Source organism: Mustela putorius, unplaced genomic scaffold (genome assembly GCF_011764305.1).
Source record: "Mustela putorius furo isolate JIRA1106 unplaced genomic scaffold, ASM1176430v1.1 tig00003987_pilon_pilon_pilon, whole genome shotgun sequence".
In the NCBI taxonomy this organism is placed as follows: Eukaryota; Metazoa; Chordata; class Mammalia; order Carnivora; family Mustelidae; genus Mustela; species Mustela putorius.
Window position 1 is genome coordinate 5,405,612 of NW_025422126.1, and position 18,438 is coordinate 5,424,049.

Here is an 18,438-nt window from a genome sequence, read left to right on the forward strand (position 1 = left end):
CCCAGAGCCCAGGGTTCGTGGAGGGACAGGGGGAGGTGGCTTCTTAGCTGCTGAAGGAGGAGGAAGAAGCCTCCCCAGGAAACCCGGAGGGCAGGCTTGGCATCATAATAGGAATCTCATGTTTGGGGGCCAGGAAGCTACCTGGGGAGGGGGAGGCTATGAGCCCAGGTTGGTTGCACCTGCCCCAGCCCGGGACCTGGCACCTTCAGTGTTCTAGAACCCATCAGGGTACGGAATCGCCAACCTTAGGTGGAATCCAACCCCTCCAGTTACCAGTACTTGATCTTGATCTCTTCCTGTGCCTCAGTTTCCTCATTTCTTAATGTGGTGGACAATCCCCATCTCACATATTATCCTATTGGATCAGACAAGACAAAAGACTTGGATGTGCCTTGTTAGCTAATGGCCAGCCTGTGTGAGGGGATGCCGCCACTCCTACTCCAGCCTGTGCTTCCTGGCCACCACGTAGGACTCCCTGCTGGAGTCTTGGGGAGCCCTGTGAGTGGAAGAACAGGGCAGCCTTGGGAGACCACCCCTTCCTTCTCCCTCATCACACTCATGGGGAGAACAGCAGGCTTACACAGGGAGTTAGTGGCTGAGGAAGAATGGATTTCAACTTGTCCTTAAACTTCCCCTCTTCCACCCACACTCCTGTTCTACTTTCCTTGGCCTGTGAGGTCTCCTCATCCTCATCACTAGGACTTGCTTACATCTCTCCCATCTGAAAAGCCCTCTTCTTCCATCCAGCTCCGCCACCAGTCACTATCCTGTCTCTCCCCTCTCCTTGACCAACAAAGTTCTTCAAAGACTTGTCTGTTTCCTCACGTCTTTGATACCACCTCAGCCCCCCAAAACCTCTTCCTGCCTCCCCGCTTCCCTGACATTGCCCATTGCCACAGGCAACGGAAGCCCCCTGGTCCCTGGGGAGGACCCTTCCCAGGCTGTGTGTTACAGGACCCTCAGCCGCCACACCCTCCTGGCTTATCTCTTGCCTCCACAGGGAGTCATTTGCTGAGGCTCAGGGGTTCGCTGTACAGTCTCTCCCAGGCAGTGTCACCCATCTTCTGGCTTCAGTAACCATCTGTAGGCCAACAGCCCCCAAACCCCTACATCCAGCCTGGCCTTCTCCCCAGACCCATAATGTACCCCGAAGAGCCAGGGTATCTCCTGAGACTCAATGTGTACTCAACTGAAACTTCTGGGTTCTCTCTGTAGTCACCATCTGAGACACTACACACTTTCCCTCTCGCTTTCCCTCAGCCCTGTATGCCGTCCGTCATCTGTGCTGCCTTCCCTCTGGGCCCCATTGCCTCTCTCCTGCCCCAGCCATTGTCACAAGCTACCAGGCCATTCTTCACCCAGCAGGCAGGGCTAGCTCCCTGACCCACAGATCTGACCAAAGCACTGAAACCCTTCCAGGGCTCGAGGCTGCCGTCGGGATGAGGCCAGAGCTTCTCAGCTGAGGGTTCAGCCTCACTTCCCTTTGCTCTTTGCCTCGGATTATACCAGCCGGCAACAGTGAGGTATTTGTGATTCCCCCTAGAACATGCTCTGTTTCATCTCCCATGTACCATCTCTTCCTGTGCCATCTCTGTCCCCCCCTTTTCTTGTGATCCTTCTCACCCTTCAGATCCTGCTGAAGTTGTCCTCCATCTGGGCAGGCCCGTGCTCCGCATAGCCCTGCTATCACAGCCCCTGGCACTCATGGCGTTGTGATGCCTTTTCTCCCCCTCCAGACTTTGGCTCCTTGAGGACAGGCAGAGCCGTATTGGGTGCTTACACTGTGTTGGTCATCTAGCATAAGGCCTGTCCCAGAGCAGCTGAGAAAGTGTTTTATTAGTGAATACATGAAAGGGGAAGACGAGTCTAAGTGGTATAAGCCCATGGGAAAGCTGCTGAGAGGTTCCCAAGGCAAGCCTTATGTGTACATCCTCAGAAATGTCCAGATCAAAAGGAGGGGGTGCTGATACACCAGAGGTGCCTCCCATGATGGAGAAGTTCGGGGTGAACATCACGGCTTCAGATAAGTCCATCTATAAGACAAGGAAGGCAGCTGGCCCTCGACACCAGGAGAAGGACACAGGGAAGTCCACTCCCATCCTGAGGCCTCAACGCTATTTCTGATTACCTAGTCCTGCCTCCGACCCCGTTCTCCAGCAGAGGGGAGGAGCTGTCGGGCAGGGACAGGGCTGGGGGTGTCCAGGAAAGCTTTACTGAGAAGGGACATCAGAGCTAAGTTGGACGATGACCGGAGTTCCCCAAGTGAATGGCGAGTGTTCAGATTCCTGTGCTTTGAATGTGAGATGCTCAGAACTCATCCAGTTAGTAGGGTTAACTCATGCTTAACCCTACGTGGTGAGCAAGCCAGACCAGAGTGTTGTGTCTTCTCTCACAGCCACAGGTAGAAGCTGTGAAGAGCTGATGTCTTCTGCCTTAGGGGAGGAAGGGGAGATTCTAGCCACATTCCTCAAACCCCAGCCTCTCATACCAGGCCCCTGGGAGTTGGTGGGGGCATGGGGTGGGGGGCGTTTGGGGAGAGTGGCACTCATCCCTGCTCAGGGAGGGTGGCACTGGTAGGCAGCTTCACAGACTTCCCAGACCTCAGACACCCAGGTACAAGAGACCAAGGCTCAGGGGACAGTCATCAGAGCCCTTAAGTGGCTGGAGGTGGCAGAACTAGAGCCCTTAGGCCATCTTACACCACCTTTCCACAGCTTCCGCTCCAGCGTGGGGAGGAGGGCAGTGCTGCACTGGAGGGGAACCATTGGTCTGGGAGGTGGTGGGCCTGAGTTCTAGCCCGGGCCTCCCTCACTGTCACTGTGAGGCTTTGGGGAAGACAGTGGCCCATCCTGATCTTCTGTTTCATCTTCTCTAAAGTTTGGGTAATTCCTACACTATTCATCTTACATGGAATCGTGAGCATTAAAACATCTTTGAAATTGCACGTAATTGTACATGTAGGGCAGGACAAATTATTAATGTTGTCTTTAATTGTAACTGTTAGGCTCTCTTCCCAGATTGTGGTGCTGGGGTTGGCAATGTGACTGCCAAGTCTTGGAAATCCTCAGAGGTGAGACTCTTTGGGCTTATGCCATGGGTCACGGGTCTGGGCAGACCAGGGGGAGGAGTGCTAGCCTGGAACAGGAGACCTGCCCCCAGCTCAGCCTCCGCTCCTGCCCTGCCCCCCAGCTCCCAGCAAATTACCGCTCCTCACAAAATTCAGTGTCCTTATTGTAGAGCTTGCCTGACATTTGTAAGGATCCCTGGAAGATTTGCTGGGGGAAGTGCCTTGAGGCTCTCTTTACCCCTCCACTGGCTAACTGGAGTCAGTCCCTTTCCTAGGCTCAGTGCCAGTGAGCTCCAGGAGGTGGGGGGCGCATAAAAGCAGGAGGAGCCATAGCAGTGGGGCAGGGCAGGGACAAAAGCAGTGCAGTGCAGGGGAGAGCCCCCCCCCCCCCAGGCAGACAAGGAGCTGGGCAGGGAGGCTGGGGGAACTAGCCCTGACTCTGGTAACAGTTACTCTCAAGGACAGGGGCCAGTCTCTACCTCTGCTGCACCTCAGTCTCTAGCCCTGTAAAATGGGCATAACCAGGCCTGCTTTGCAGTCCCTGTGGGAACACGCGGAGACTGGACAGGAACTCAGCAGACAGGGTTGAGGGGTAATGCAACTTATCATTTATTAATATATAACAACAAAAATTATAAAGCTCATATCTGCAACTGTTTAGGTCTTTGTTATAAGGTCTTGGTTGCTTTGTCTGGACTGGCTGTGACCTTCAGCTCCGGGGTCTGGGCTAGGAAAACATTCCAGTGACCTGCATAGAGGAAAGCAAAAGAGGGGTGTGGGGTGTGCGTGTGTGCATGCGTGTGCACAGTGAGGCAGTGACTGGGGTAGGAAAAACTTAAGAAAGATGGTGAGAGCCTGGATTTGGAGTCCACAGGAGGTAGGAGATGGGTATTTCCATCATACCCCCATCCCAGTCACTTCTTGGCACATGACCCCACCTTCAACCAACCAGCATTTGGGCCTAGGCTGGTTTCCTAACACCTGTTGATGACACTCCCATCTGTTACTTCCTTCCCCATCTGAAACCCCACCTGGGTCCATCTTCCTCAAATAAGGGGCATCCGAAGGAAAGTGGTTAGGAGGGTTTCAGTAGGAAATGTTCCAATAGAGAGGGGGTAGGCAGCATGAGGGTTTGGGGGCTCAGGCTTCCCTCCTCCACAGCCCTGTCTCCCCCACTCCCAGGACCAAATCCAGATGGTTCTGCTTCACCTTCCCACTCCCAAGTGCCCTAAATTGAGAAATCTCTGGCCCAGACGCCCACTGGATTCCTGTGCCGGGAACTGACGTCTGTGGCCGACAGCCACCCTGCCCCCCTCCCAGCACCAGCAGCCGGGAGCTCCCCGAGAGTGCCTGGCCTCTGGCCCGGCTTTCTTCCCAGGCCCCAGTCCTCAGCCTAATGTCCCACCTTCATGGGTGCCAGTGAGGAGCCGGAAGTTCTGTGCCTCTTTCTGGAAGTCTTGCTTCCTGACTTTCTTGATCTGAATCAAGTGGAAGATTCCTGAAGGCAGAGGCAAGGGCATGAGCAGGAAAGGTGGGGCCACGCAGTCAACGGAACAGGATAACTTAGAGATGCGACCTAGTCACCCCTCCCCTCCCCTGTTCCAACCAGACACCAAACCCTGTGGACTAAATTTCCTCAGTATTTTGAACCTACCCTCCCATCTCCACTGCCACTTTCTCCATTCTTGCCTGGTCACATCTTGCCAGGGTCACTACACTAGACTTCTGACCCCTCTTATGCCCCCTGCAGTCTGTGATCCTAACTGCAGTCATTTGAAACCATACATGACCTGTCACTCTCTTTCCCTGATCTCTCATCCCCTCTCTGCTGACCCTCTCACACTACTCACCTGTCCACAGTGTGGGGGTGGGGGAGGAAGCCCATATGGACTGGTTGTGCTTTTTTTCTGGTTATAGAGTATATGATAAAAATCGGTAGGTGTGCTTATCAGACTCCCAAGGAACGTCAAGTGTCAGAGTGGTAGGACCCGTTTCAGAACGAGGCTCTTCACCCAGCCCCTAGTGGCTTTCCTGTGCTCCAGCCCTAACGGATTACTTAAAGTACCCTGAGGTCCCCAGCCTTTACATAGGCCACCCCCGCTGCTCCAACTCCTTCTCCCGTTGACTTCTGTTTCTCCTGCTGCCACCAGATGAACTCCTATGCATCCTCTAAGCTTTGGCTGGGAAGTCTTCCTTGATCTCCCCTCCCTGCGGCACCCACAGTTCTTAGCTTCTGTTGGTGATTAGACCTATTTCCAGTGTGCTCTCATCGTGTCTGTCCTTGCCTCTTCTGGTTACTCCTGCAGGGTTTTCCTCTCTGGCTCCCCTGAGCCTGACCCACATTAATCATGTGGGACAAGTGAGTGAATGAACAAATGAGTGAATGATCCCTCAATGAATGGATGGGTAAGGAAACATAGGAGTACCCTGTCTAGCCCGGGCCCTAAAGGGAACGAGGCATTAGCTGGATCTCCTGATGTTTGTGTCCCATGGGAAGCTGACCACAGGCACCACACCTGGCCCTGAGGTCCCGAGCACATGGGCTATGAAGTTGCACCAGCTGTGACTGCCAGGGTCTGTGGCCAGAAAGAACAGGTGTGACAGCAAGGCCTCTGCTAGGCCAGCACAGCTCTCAAGAAAACTAAGAACTGGCCTTGCTTATGGAAATCTGAGTAGGATGCCACTGAGGAGAACGTTCAGCAGTAAGGTCCAGGAGGCTGGGAATGTCTAGCGTCATTCTCAGGACCCCTAGTCCAGATGCCAAGGACCAGGCTATGGGAGAGACTTGCTCCGGAGGCCCAGGCTACATCACAAGCCCGAGATAGCAATAGGTCCTTCTGCCCAGGCCTGCTGCTGCACACACCCCGGAACACAGATTGGAGAGGAGGTGATTGGGATGAGGGGAAGTCTTCACACTGTAGCCTATAAAGCACGAGTGTAAGAACTGAGCTCTTGGATCTGGAATCGAGAGCTGTCCTGAGGAGCATGGCCATGCCATTGGAGGGTGGGCCAGGTCTGAGGGCAGCTGGACTCTGAACGCCCAGGGCAGAGATGGTACCGGCAGGCGAGGCTCAGCTCAATGTAAAGACAAACCCTTTATCGGTGGGGACAGGGGCTGGAGACCATCCGGGAGGCCGTAGGGGGCTTCCTTCCTAGACAGGGGTTGGAATCAGGATCCCTGAGGTCCCTCTACTCTGAAACTCCAGAATCGAAAGGCTCTTCACAATAAGCCAGTTTCTGGGGCCTGAGGCTGGCCCCATGGTGGCCTGGCCTCCCTGAGTCTGGGTGTCGACATCTCCAGGCCAGTTCACCTCTGGGTGAAGAAACAGGGTTTCCCACTGACGGGCCGCAGGAGTGTTTGCTTTGACCCCCACAGTGTGGGGTAGAGAGGTGACTGGTGAGGCACTTAGGCCCCCAGGAGATGGGGGTTGGGCGTGTTTGCCAGTGACAGGAGGGTAGAGCCTGGCACGGTGAAGCTCAGGAGTTCCTGCCCCCTACTCCTTTTCTGCTGGGTCTGGTGGTAGTGAGATTGGCCTTGAGCTACAACGCTCTAGTCTGCACCATCCTGGGCACATCTTGACCTTCCTTAGGCACCTCTCTGAAAGCATTATGTCACCTCTGTGGAGAGTCAGACCTGGGTTTGAATCTTTGCTTGACCGCTTAAACTGTGTGACTTTGAGCAAGTGGTTTTACCTTTCAGACTCAGTTTTATCTGCAGGATGGTACATTCATACATATCCCTCAGGTTTCTTAGATGGATGAAAATGAAACACATTAGCAAAGGGCCTACTACACCCTACTACACTGCAGGGGAGAGCAGAGCGCATGGAACCCGAGGCTCTGGGGCCTGAGGCTCTCGCTGCCACCCTTGCCTGCATTGTGCTCCTCTTGCCTTCCTAATGCCTCCTTCTCCACGAAGCCTTCCAGCCTGACCAGCCCAGCTCCCGGGGAGTTCCTGCTGCATCCAAATCACTAAGTCCTGGGTTCCTACGGACAGAGACTGGGGTCTGTTGCTCTTTGTGGTCCCAGTACCTTGTGGGGTTGGGGGAAGGTCTGAAGTAAACCTGCACCTATCCAGGGATTGAGGGGACCTCAAGGCACAAAACAATGATAAGTGTTCCTGAATCTAACTCCTCGGCTGTGGCAAAGCCCCCACCAGCTGCTGCTTGCACACCCCTGTGAATTGAGCTTGCTCCCTCCCTTCTTTGACAGAAAGGGTCTAAGTATGAGAAAGTGCTTCCCCTCATCGGTAGAAATATGCTTCTCTGTAATTCTGAGTAGGTGGGATGAAGGTACTAATGTTGTTAGCACCTACTATAGGTCAGGGCTGTACCCATGTTATTTCATTTAATTCTCCAAAAACCCTCCTTCCCAATTAACAGAAGAAAAATTGAGGCCCAGGGAGGTCAAGTGATTACCCAAGGCCACACAGCTAAGAAAGAGCAGAGCCGGGATTCAAACTCAAGGCTGTCTGATTCTCAAAGCCCCTGCTTGTTGTTCTGACCCTTGCAGTCACTCAGAACCCAACTGCTCCCCCTGCCTGGGTCAATCCTTCAGAGCCTGGAAGCCAATGGTCCTGTCCCCCTGAGTCTTCTCTTCTCCAGGCTGAACGCTTTCTTCGTCCATTCCTCCTAGGACAGGAGGCAGAGTAGAGCAGGGAAAGAGCCGCATCTGACGCCACAAGACATGGGCTCTAGCTCCCGTCCTCCACTTACTGGCTGTGTGGCCTTGGGCCAGGTACTTCACCTCTCTGAGCCTCAGTTTCCTCATCTGTAAAATGGGGATAATAATACCTAACTCTCAGGATCGTTGAGGATCAAATGAGATCATGAATGTGAAGCACTTTGTAAACTCTGAAGTGCTCCCCACACATCGTTTATCCTCCTGACCATCAGTATGACCATCCCCTCGCACACCCCCACCCACTCCAGCCAGACCCAGCGGGAGAGAGAGGTGACCTTATAGCTAACTCACACTTAAAGAGTTTGGTTTGTTTTACTCCACCCAGGGGATCTATGTTTGGCAAGAGGAACCTAAAAGCCCAACTCTCAGCAATTTTCTTCTCAATGACAACACCTCTTGACCTTCAGCTGGTGATCTGAGCATCCCAGTGCCGCTGGTGAGTTTCTCACAGAACGAGAGCTATGTTTTGACATCAACTTATTGGAAGGCTAGAATCTCCCATACGGAAAAGGCTGAATGAGACTAGCCTTCAGGCAGGCCCTCTTGCCTTGCGGACAGTGTGAAGGCCTTTCTGCCTGAAAAGCTCTCCCCTCACTGTGTGCTAACCCTCTACCAGGAAATGTGCCTCTTTGCTCCCCCACCCCGCCATAGGCATCACCCTTTTCCTGGCTTCCTTGCAAGTGCAACAACCCCTTCCACCCAGGAGAGGGAGCACTTCGAGTCCCTGGCCTTGGCAAGTGGATGAGCTTATCAGAACTGTCAGAGAATCCCAGGCCCAATCTCTGTCTCTCTCTTGTGCTCGCTTCGGCAGCACATATACCAATCTCTGTCTCTCTCTCTCTCTTGGAATTGGAGACTTAAATCTAGAAGGGTAGCCAGAGGCGGGTCTTCCTGGGCTGGAGGGCCCTTGATCCACAAAATGCTCCTAAGGTGCCTGGTAAGGGTGACAGGCCAGAGGTAAGCCCAGCTGGGAGGGGGCCAATGCTCACCTTTTACCAGCTTCCAGAGGTAGATCTCCACCTGCTCAGAGGCCTCATGCTCGAGGGCAAAGCGATATAGGTTGTCTGGGCTTGGAGCTATTGATGTGTGGACGAGGACATGGCCTGGCACCTTCGGACACCTGGTGGCACTGATGTCACTGGGGCCAGGGTCTGCCTTGTCCTCTGGGGAAGACAAGGAGATCATGAACACTCTGCCCCCTCCCCACCCCTGCCTGGTGAGCCCAGGAAGCCAGGCCACTGGTCTCACTTCCCCTTCAGGTCTTTAAAGTCCCTGGGAAAGTTCTGGTGCCTCTGGCACCAGATTGACTGATTCTGTGTATACGTGCTAGAGTCTCTGAATTGGTTCTCTAAGGCCAGTATTTTGTGAGCCAGGCATTTTCCACTCCTGTATGTCTAAAGCCCCTGCAGCCTGACCCCCCGTGTTGGAGATATTCCAAGTACCTGTGCCCTGGGGAGAGGGACTCTGCTCCCACTGCCTTCCCTGTCCCCAGCATCTCTTTGTACCTGGGCAAATCTTGCAACACTTCCCGGCCACTTTCTCAGGGCGATGGCAGGGGTACTCCGTGGGACAGGTCACCCGTTGGCAGTCCTGGCGGCCATCCTGACAGGTGCACAAGATGCAGGGCAGGGGTCCAAAGGAGCGGAAAGCTGGGTGCCACACCTCCCCATGGGAGTATGTCTTCCCACTGTGCACACAGGCTGGGCCAAGGAGGGCGGGAAGGGAGGAGGGTCAGTGCCACGGACCTGGGCCAGAGTCCCAGGAATGGATGGGGCCAGGAACTTGGGGAGCCCCTGCTCCACCGGACTGGCCCAGCCACACTGCCTGCCAAGTGGAGGCCGGGTATAAAACGTCCCCGGTCCCTGCCTTCTCCCCTGTTGCAGCACTCAGGGCTGACCCCAGCCCAGTATGGGCCCAGTGTGTTCTTGCTAAAGATGGAGAGTTCTCCCCCTGCCCTTCCGGGGCACCTCTGGCAGGGGGAGTTCTTAGACCCAGTTCTGTTCCTACCTGGCAGTGTGAGCTCGGGCAGGTCCCTTTTAATTTCTTAGCTTCAGTGTCCCATGAGTCCGGGGCTGTGACAGGTAGCTCCACAGCTGTGCCCGCTGCCCCAGTGGGAGCCCTGCACCGAGCCTGCTTTCCTCCCCTTCTGCTGCTCCTTCTCTACACCATTCTGCCCATCTGCCTGCAGCTTCCCTCCGCTCCCTATGTCTTTCTCTCACAGCTTCCTTCTACTATATTTATTTCCATGTCTGAAGCCCCTCCAGGACAAGGACCACTTTTCATTTCTCTCTTCTGTGCCCTCAATTCCCAGCAAAGACATGGCAGAGGCTCAGAAAATACTGTTGTGCTGCCCCCATGGTCTTGGTTCTAGGGATGGTTCTGTGTCTCACTCAGTACTCTGAACCTCAGTGCCCTTTCAGGACACTCCAGTTTTGATATTTTAGGAATCTACAAGCTCCTTGCCAAGTTGAGATCAGGGAAGCACTGAGCTAGGGTCGGGGGGTTGCAGGGATGGAAGGCAAGAACAGTCGGGGCCCCCTTTTCCCACCTTAGGGATCAGAGGAAGTTCCCATCCCCACCTTTCTTATGTTTCTCCTTCAGGACAATCTTGACTGTTGTGCTGCCTGCCCCATTCGGTCGGAAGTGGCGAGAGATGAAGCCCAGAGGAGAGCTGAGACCAGTGGGGGCTGGGGTGCCCAGGCCTCTCTTTCTCCCACTGTCCCCTGAACACGGATCCTGGGAATGTCTCTGCAAATGGCAGGAGGGATAAGGATCACTGCCGGGCCTGTGCCCGCAGAGGAGCAGCAAGACAGGCTGTGGTGAGGCCTACTATAGTGGACACCACCATCACTTCCTAGTAAAGAGAGGCACACACTAGGGATGAAAAGATCTGGATGTGGCCCAAGATGTTCTCAGACGGTGAATCTTTGAAAACTCTCAGAGGATGGTGGTTTGGAAATCCAGCCTCCACCAAGCCCTTCTCAGGCCTGTCAGAGCCAGGGCCTTGGGGCTGGAGTGAACACGTGTGCTGAGGTCTTGATCTGGGAGACACCTAGATCAGGGACCTGGGAAGCTTCATATTTAAGAAATGGAAGGTGAGGCTGTGGTGAGTCAAGAGTCGGGGAATTCTTTGAGGAGATTTTGTTGATTGGGGAAAGGATGGGCCTCTGAAGATCTCACACCAGGCCCCAGAATCCCACAGGGTGGAAGACTTAAAGCAGGCCCCACCTGGAGACCCTTGGTCCCCAGAGCCTGATTTCTTGAACCCCTGGAACCTAAGATCCTGAGACCCCGCCCCTCCAGACCAGGTCTTGGGCAGACTGGCAGTGATAGCAAAGGGTCTGTGGTGAGGGCCGTGTAATGAGGCAGGAGCAGCACAGCTCATGGTTAGAGGACTGGGCAGCTCCAGGCCAAGGCAGAGGACCAAGTGGGCTTACTACCCCCCCTCACTGATACCGAGTCATTCATATTCCTCCTTCTACAGCCCCTTTCTGCCCACATGATCTCTGAGTCAGAGACTGGCCAGACAGCCTACAGGAGTTCCCAGGAAACTGTCTCAGGCCCCAGAACAGGCACAGGTACATAGGAGGCTCCCAGGAAATGCTTGTCAAGTGGAATAGTGGCAAGATGGAATCGAGGAGCCCAGCCCTCTAATGGGACTTGCTCAACGTCATGCAGTAAGTAGCTAATCAGGGCCTGGAACCAAGCCTAGGTAGGCTTCTCTTAGCATGCTGCCTCCTAGGGAGAGGATGGAATGGCAGAGGTAAAGGGGGAGCTCGTTAGTTCAGACCCCTGGGGAGTCCCCGAGCATGGAAGGCCAGCCTCCAGTCCCCCAGGGTCCAGGTGACCCGGGCTGAGAGAGGAGGTGGAGTTGTTCCCCTTGTAGACACAGTGCAGAGGGCGGCTGGGGACTTCAGTCAGTGTAGAAACCCATCCTCCTACCCCTTTCCTCTCTGACCAGAGAAAGCGGGCCAGTTTAGCTCATCCTAACTCCAGACAGAGATGGAGAGGGGCCAAGACAGAAGGGAGGACAGAGAGGTAGCCACCAAACAAAGAACCAGTACCTCAGGGGCTGGGTGGGGAAGGCTGGAGAGGCCATTTCCTTGGGGAATGTGCTGCCTAGAGGCAGCCTGAACTAAGGACAGACACAAGGTTATCTAGCCTCCGAAAGAACAGTGACACAGTGTTTCTCAGGAGGGAAATCGGGCAGTTTGGGGCCTGCTCTTGTACGGCATGGTACTTTCTCCCAGGCCCCTCCCATGTACTTTCTCCCAGTAGCCATGATGGGAGACTGGGGAGAGGGGCTGGAACATGGTGGACCTCATGTTGCTGACCTAGGGGACAAATGAAAAATGAGGACAGTAGGGCGCCTGGGTGGCTCAGTGGGTTAAGCCGCTGCCTTCGGCTCAGGTCATGATCTCGGGATCCTGGGATCGAGTCCCATATCGGGCTCTCTGCTCAGCAGAGAGCCTGCTTCCCTCTCTCTCTCTCTCTGCCTGCCTCTCTGCCTACTTGTGATCTCTCTCTCTGTCAAATAAATAAATAAAATCTTAAAAAAAAAAAAAAAAGTAAAATGAGGACAGTAATGGTACCGCCTGCCCCAGAGTCCTGGGCTTTAGGCCGTGGCTACCAGCCGCCCTCACCCCCTCTCCCCACCTTGTGCACTCACCACCCCATGCTGCGACTGCGTAGTGTCCTCTTCAGCTGATCGCTCACCTGACCCATCTGGAAACCCAAAGGGAAGTTGGGTCAGCCTCTACCTTCTCAGCCTTGCAGACCAGAGCCCTGCAGGCCTTCAGCCCCCCAGGCCTCACGCCACTTCTGCAGTCCCTCTGGGGCCTCATTCCCACTTCCCATTACAACCTCTCCTCACCCTCGGGTTGACCCATTCCCCACAACTGAGTTACTGCCTCAGTTTCCCCACACTGACCTCCTGGTCACCATTAGGACTGAACTTGTTGGCTGGGCTGGCGCATCTTATTCAGTGTCCATCGTGGATGGCCCACGGGCCCAGCATCACATCCCCACAGCCTTGCTTCGTGCAGCCCCCTGGGAAGCCACCCTATCCAGCCATGCTTGAAGTCACCAGGCCTTGGTATACTATCCACTCTCAGGCACTGGCCTCCAGCCCCTCTGTCCTTTCAGTTGGAACACCCTAGGACTTTATCTTCCACTCTGTGGGGTCTCAACACACAGGGCCCTGAGAGGGATTCTCTCTATCCAGCCCCAGCCTCACATACAGTCTGGTATTCTTGGTTCAAAGACCAAGAACACTGGAATCAGACAGTCCATTAGGAATCACCGAGGTCAGCCTCTCAGTGCATATGTGACACTGCTGAGGCCCAAAGAGGGGAAAGAATTGGCAGGAATTAGCTGGAGGAACCAGGACTAAACTGGAGTCACCTGATTCCTGGTCCAGTGCCCTTCCACAATGCCAACATCTGGAGAAGCGTTCTAATATGAAGCCCTCCCTTCCCCCAGTGCTGCCTCCTCCAGGAAGATTTCCTGAACTACCTCAACCCACAGGGTACAGTGTGACCATCTGTGCACTTGTTTCTGCGCAAGCCATTTGCCCTTCACTAGCTGAGGTTCCTCCGCCTCTGACAGTCCATGGCTAGGGCCCTGGGGTGGGCTGGGTGGACACTCAGATCTAGAGACAGACTCACCTTTGCAGGCCTGGCAACAGGAGGCGGGCAGTGGTAGAGGTGCAGGGCAGCCTGGTTCTGGGCAGGTCATGAGACCACAGTAGATCTGGCCTTCCTGACAGAGCAAAGGGGAGATGAGCTCCAATGAGGAATAGCCTCAGGGTTAGGAGAGACCCTGCCCTGGGGGCAAATGGCCTTGAGGTGTCCTTTGAAGTGGGTGAAGAAAGGAGCAGCAGAGCCTCCTGGGCAAGGCCCAGCCAGCTCAGAGGAGGGTCCCCTGTACCCTCCCCAGATGGTCCCCGGCCCTGAGGTAACATTCATCCTTCAGCTTCTAAAGGGTTTTCAGATCCTGTCTCTCCCACAGTTCTTACAGCAACCTGGTGAGGTGGGATTCTTCCATCCTACAGATAAGGAGGGCCCGAAGAGGGGCCCGAACTGCCTGAAACCAGAAATCAGAGAAGCAGCCCAGAAGAGCCCAGCCTGTTGACTTTCTGCTGAAGTCAACACCCTCCTCCCCCGACCTGGGACAGGGGATCCAGAGAGAGGAGGGAGATCCATGGGACAACCGTCGAGCTGATCTTGCTCTTACTGAAAACCCTAGGTTCCCAGCTTCAGGACCCAGCCTGGAGAGGCAACACTGCTGAGGAAAAGGCCTTCTGGGAATCCTTTGGTGAGTCACTTCTCTTCTCTGGGCCTCACTTTTCTGCTCAGTGGAACGGGAGCCCTCCCATCTGGTTTGTAAAGAGCAGCTGGGCGGGTAGTTGTGAAAACCCTTTTCAAACCGGAAGGCATGATGTCCCTGGCAGGAAGTGATATCACCTCGAGTCCTTTCCCTATGCCTTTTGCAGTGAGGCTCAGAAGTAGGCCAGGAGTCAAGCCAGTTCCATTTAAACAAGGAAGAGAAGAAAGAAGGGGAGACCCCAGTGTCCAAGGAGAAGGGACAAAGAATCATAAGAATGTTCTCACTACGCCACCGCCATGCCATCATTCTGTCTCCTCCCACAGACTCCTCCTCATCCAGGCCCTTGTCCTTTACAGGAAGCAGCACAATACAGGGAAGAAGGGAATGTGAATTTTGGAGTCTTGCGGCCCACCTCTGAACTCTGGCTCTGCCACTTAACTAACTGTGTGACCTTAGGCAAGTTACTTAACTGATCTGTACCTCAGTTTCCACATCTGAAAAATAAGAAAGGTGATTGCCCGCTCCTAGGGCCTTGGGGTGCTGTATGGAAGTACAAGGCATCTCCACGAACCAACAGGTACGATATATTAGACTGCTGGAAGAGGCTCAAGCCCTATAAAAAATAATTGCTCTCTACGTTGATTTGTAAGTGGCCACTTTTTAGTATTTGGAAGTTGTTTGCTCTGCTGCATAGATACCTGAAGATTCAGAATCTCAGACGAATAGGATGGCTGAAAGCCACCTGTCAGCCTAAAGCAGGGCCACACTTGAGCCCACAAAGGAGGAGGGTGGAGAATTTCCAGATCAGGCCCTGCTTGGTTTCAGTCTCTGTCCCCTGGGAACACTGCAGGGTCTGTTCTTCCTGTGCCTAGGCCCAACTCTGACCACAGAAGGAGGAGCTTAAGCGAGTTCAGATTAAATCCATTTGCAACGAGCAGTCTGAACCTGTCTCTGTACCCTAGCACTGATCATTCACTCATTCACTTATTCATTCAGCAGTCATTAAAGACATCTGTGTGCCAGGCCCTGAGCCGGTAGCAGCAGAAGATACAAAAATGAACTGGGCATGGTCCCTCCATTCGAGGAGTGCAGAGTCTAGCGGGGAACACAGAGATGGGCAAATGTGAGTATACAAGGTAAGCGTGCGGTATCAGGCAGCTCATGGGGATGCAGAAGGCCAGAGACGGGCAGGACATTCTGAAGCCCAGATGTTCCCTTCCCCCGGAGCCCATCTACTCTCACTTGGCTTTGACCAGGAGGAACGCTATTGCCCCCATACCACACCACCGTGTCTTTCAGGCCTCTCTGTGCTGGCCTGTGCTTAAGAGAACGCAGAAGGACTTACGGTACAGCTGCAGAGGACACACTGGTTGGGCAGGCGGGACGGGAGCAGCTCGTGGGCACTGAAGATCTCTCCGTGTTGGTACAGGGTCCCATTGTGCTGGCAGGACTTTGGGGGGGCCCGGAGCCCAGATGGGGTGTGAGGTTCTGCAGTTAGGAGAGGGGAGAAGAAAATGAAGTTTCACATTGCTCCAAACGCTTTGTCAAAATTCACCGGGCCACTTCCCTGAAGATTCAGCATCTTATTCTATCTTGGCACTTCAACCAAGTTCTGGCCTCAGCCTTCCCAGCCAGTCTTCATATTAACCAATCGAGAGGTCTCGCTGATACCTACATCTGACCATGTCACTCCCTCTCATGGGTCCCCACCATGGCCTTTCAGCCCCTCAGTGTCTGAGCTGGCCCTGACAAGAAGAAGCTCCACCGAGCCCAACTTGGTGGGGACCTTTGTTGTTAGTTCATTGCCTTTTCAGGGAGCATATCCAGGAATCCCCTGTAGTGCCAGGCACTGTTCTAGGTGGTGGGGATACAGCAGTGAGCAAAATAAGGTCCCATGCTGAGTTAGAGCCTAGTGGATTCAGCTGGAATGATCTGGACTGGCCCTGTGCTTGGTGTAAGCTCCATCATTCACTGGCTGCCACAGCCCCACTCCTCAGCACCTGCCATTTAGCCTGTACTCATCCTGCCAGGTTGTGGGGTTTAAGTTTCCAGTCCTGAGAGAACCCACTCATTCTCTCGAGACACCTTTACTAAGTGCCTTCTATGTACCAGACACCAGGCTAGGCATTGGGAATGGAGTGCAGAGTAAGACCCAGGCCCTCCCACCCAGAAACTCACAATGTAATTGGGTAGAGAGACGCTCTACAGGCAGTGACACTGGTATGGTAAGGGCTAGGGAAGATGGAAGCATCAGTTGTCAGCATAGACAAGGAGCTCTTAACTCAGGAGCTGGGAGCAGGGGCTGGGGGCTGGTCAGGGAAGGCTTCCTGAAGGAGCCGATGGCTGAGCTGAGTCCTGAAGAAGCATTGAGCCAGGCAGGCGAAGGGACAGGGTAGGGACAGGGAGAAGGAGAGAGGAGCATGGAAGAGGAAAGGGGCCAAGGCACAAAGTAAGCAAGGGGAGGTAAGGATTCCTGGAGTGAGCCTCTACCAGAGAGGAAACATGATACCCCCCTCACCAGCCAGGATGAAGCTCAGAGCCCCTGCTCCCTGAGGGAAGCCAGACCCAAGGACATCTATGACCCAAGTCAGAGCCATGGTGAGATCCCTACTGGGCTCCCGCATGGAAAATGAGTCCCTTTACACACATAATCCACGCAGGTCCCTAGCTCACCAGGAGAGCCCTGGTTGCAGAGCCTGGAGACCATAGTCTGGAGCCATGTTTGATCACCTTCCTGATGCTTCTAAGCACTGATTTTCCTCTTGACATGGTCCCCACTGGGTGCCCCTCGTTGGCCATTTGGTTACATATACACTTGGTTATGCCAATTCCTTCTCAGACTGCCTCTCTTCTCCTCTCTTTTACCTCTGTTTCCTAGAATTCCAGTCTCAGATGCTCTTAGAATCTTAAAATCATAGACATTTAGCATGAAGACGTGTAGAGTACCTGAACCTCAGCACTGCGGGGGTTGTCCGGGGACATGCGCTCCAAACTCCTTGGGTCATTCCCAACCCCAGGGTGGAAATCCTGGCATCTCCCTACAGGGCCTGCCAGCCCCGGCTCCCTCGTGCACTGACACAGGACACGTCCACTCCCTCTAGCTCTGGTCAGCCAGAGAGGGTTGGGGCCCAAGCGTGCCATCCTTGGGCCAACCACACCCCTGTTGCCTTCAGTCACTTTCTACATTTTCTCCCTCCTCCTGCTAAGCCCAGTTACTTAGGAATGAGAAGTTTGCTGCTACCCCAGCCCTCCTTGGGGATCCAGGATGTTTCTTCCCCGGAGTACCTTTGTAGCCTCCAGACCTCTGATGGCTACAGTCTGCCCCCGGTCATTCCAGGAGCCCCCCTCAGCCAGAAGCCCACACTGGGATAGAGATAAGGGTCAGTGAGCAAGGGGGAGGAAGGAGGCTACTTACCCACACACCGGGGACAGCACTGCTGTGGCTCGGTCACAGGCTGGGGACAGTGGACAGGTGGGCAGTGGAGGCGGTAACAGCTCACATGGGCACTCTGAAGGGGACACAGGGGGGTGGTCCTGATTCCAAAGAACCGTGGCCTCCCACATGAACCCATCCTCTCCCCAAACCCCATCCCAGTTGTGGAACACTATGCTCATTTTAAACCTGTGACAGGAGAAAAGCAATCAACTCGATTTGTCCAGTCCCTCCCCTTCCCCTACTCACATGCCCCACCATGGAGGGGACTTCAGTGTGCATGGATTTGCACAGAATCTGTGTCCCCTTCCTGGTGTTTGAGAAGTATGAGTAAAAGGCTGGAGTTAGTTTGACTTTGATCTTGACTGTTGTTGTTTTAGCTCGGGGACTTCATTCTCTTCCCTCTGGCCTGAGCTTCATGGTTAAGAGAGGGCAGGTGACAGGGATGGGGACATGACTAGAAACCTGATGTGGAGAAGACTCAGGGCTTCGTGAATCTCTGAAGAATCTCCCTGAATCTCTGGGAAGTTTGGGTAACTTTATGCGAAGCTTCAGAGCTGGCACCAGCGAAGGAGGGGCCCAAAGTTATTATGATTTTTCACATACAACAAACAGAAGAGACTGGGGCAGAGAAACAGAGAGCTAGAGAGAGAGAGGGAGGAGCAGAAAGAGAAGAGCTGAAGAGAGAGAGGCTACTGCCCCTGATAGCCAGGGTCTGTCAGCCCAACCACCTGACTCTCCCCTCTGTGTTGCAATGAATCATTTTCATCAGTCTTGTCTATTCAACTGCGGACTCCCAAGAACAAGGGTCAGTCCTGGTCTGTTCATCTCTGAATCGTCAGCTCAGGGCCTTGTTCCAAACCAGTGCCTGTTACAGTCTGGATGAAGGAGGGAGTGAATAAATGAGAGCCAGGAGAGGAGTGGTAGA

The 18,438-nt window shown here is 54.2% G+C and overlaps 2 protein-coding genes across 3 annotated transcripts in view; one reads left to right on the forward strand and one right to left on the reverse strand.

Annotated features, from left to right (window-relative positions):
* POLD3 (DNA polymerase delta 3, accessory subunit) overlaps positions 1 to 10,484 on the forward strand; it is a 121,120-nt gene extending 110,636 nt beyond the window's left edge. The window contains exons 12-13 of the transcript XR_001182060.2: positions 8,076 to 8,186; positions 10,352 to 10,484. The gene's annotated coding sequence lies outside the window, so the exon portion shown is untranslated. The remainder of the gene's footprint in view (positions 1 to 8,075; positions 8,187 to 10,351) is intronic.
* Positions 3,653 to 18,438, reverse strand: part of CHRDL2 (chordin like 2) — a 29,862-nt gene continuing 15,076 nt past the window's right edge. Inside the window, exons 3-11 of one of the 2 annotated variants that reach the window (XM_013064319.2) lie at positions 17,493 to 17,586; positions 15,423 to 15,565; positions 13,417 to 13,510; positions 12,420 to 12,475; positions 10,330 to 10,498; positions 9,256 to 9,450; positions 8,740 to 8,913; positions 4,473 to 4,565; positions 3,653 to 3,815 (exon numbers count right to left, since the gene is read on the reverse strand). In XM_013064319.2, the coding sequence (XP_012919773.1) occupies positions 3,736 to 3,815; positions 4,473 to 4,565; positions 8,740 to 8,913; positions 9,256 to 9,450; positions 10,330 to 10,498; positions 12,420 to 12,475; positions 13,417 to 13,510; positions 15,423 to 15,565; positions 17,493 to 17,586 (1,098 nt within the window). In that variant the 3' untranslated portion in view covers positions 3,653 to 3,735. The other variant, XM_013064321.2, reaches the window with a different exon arrangement.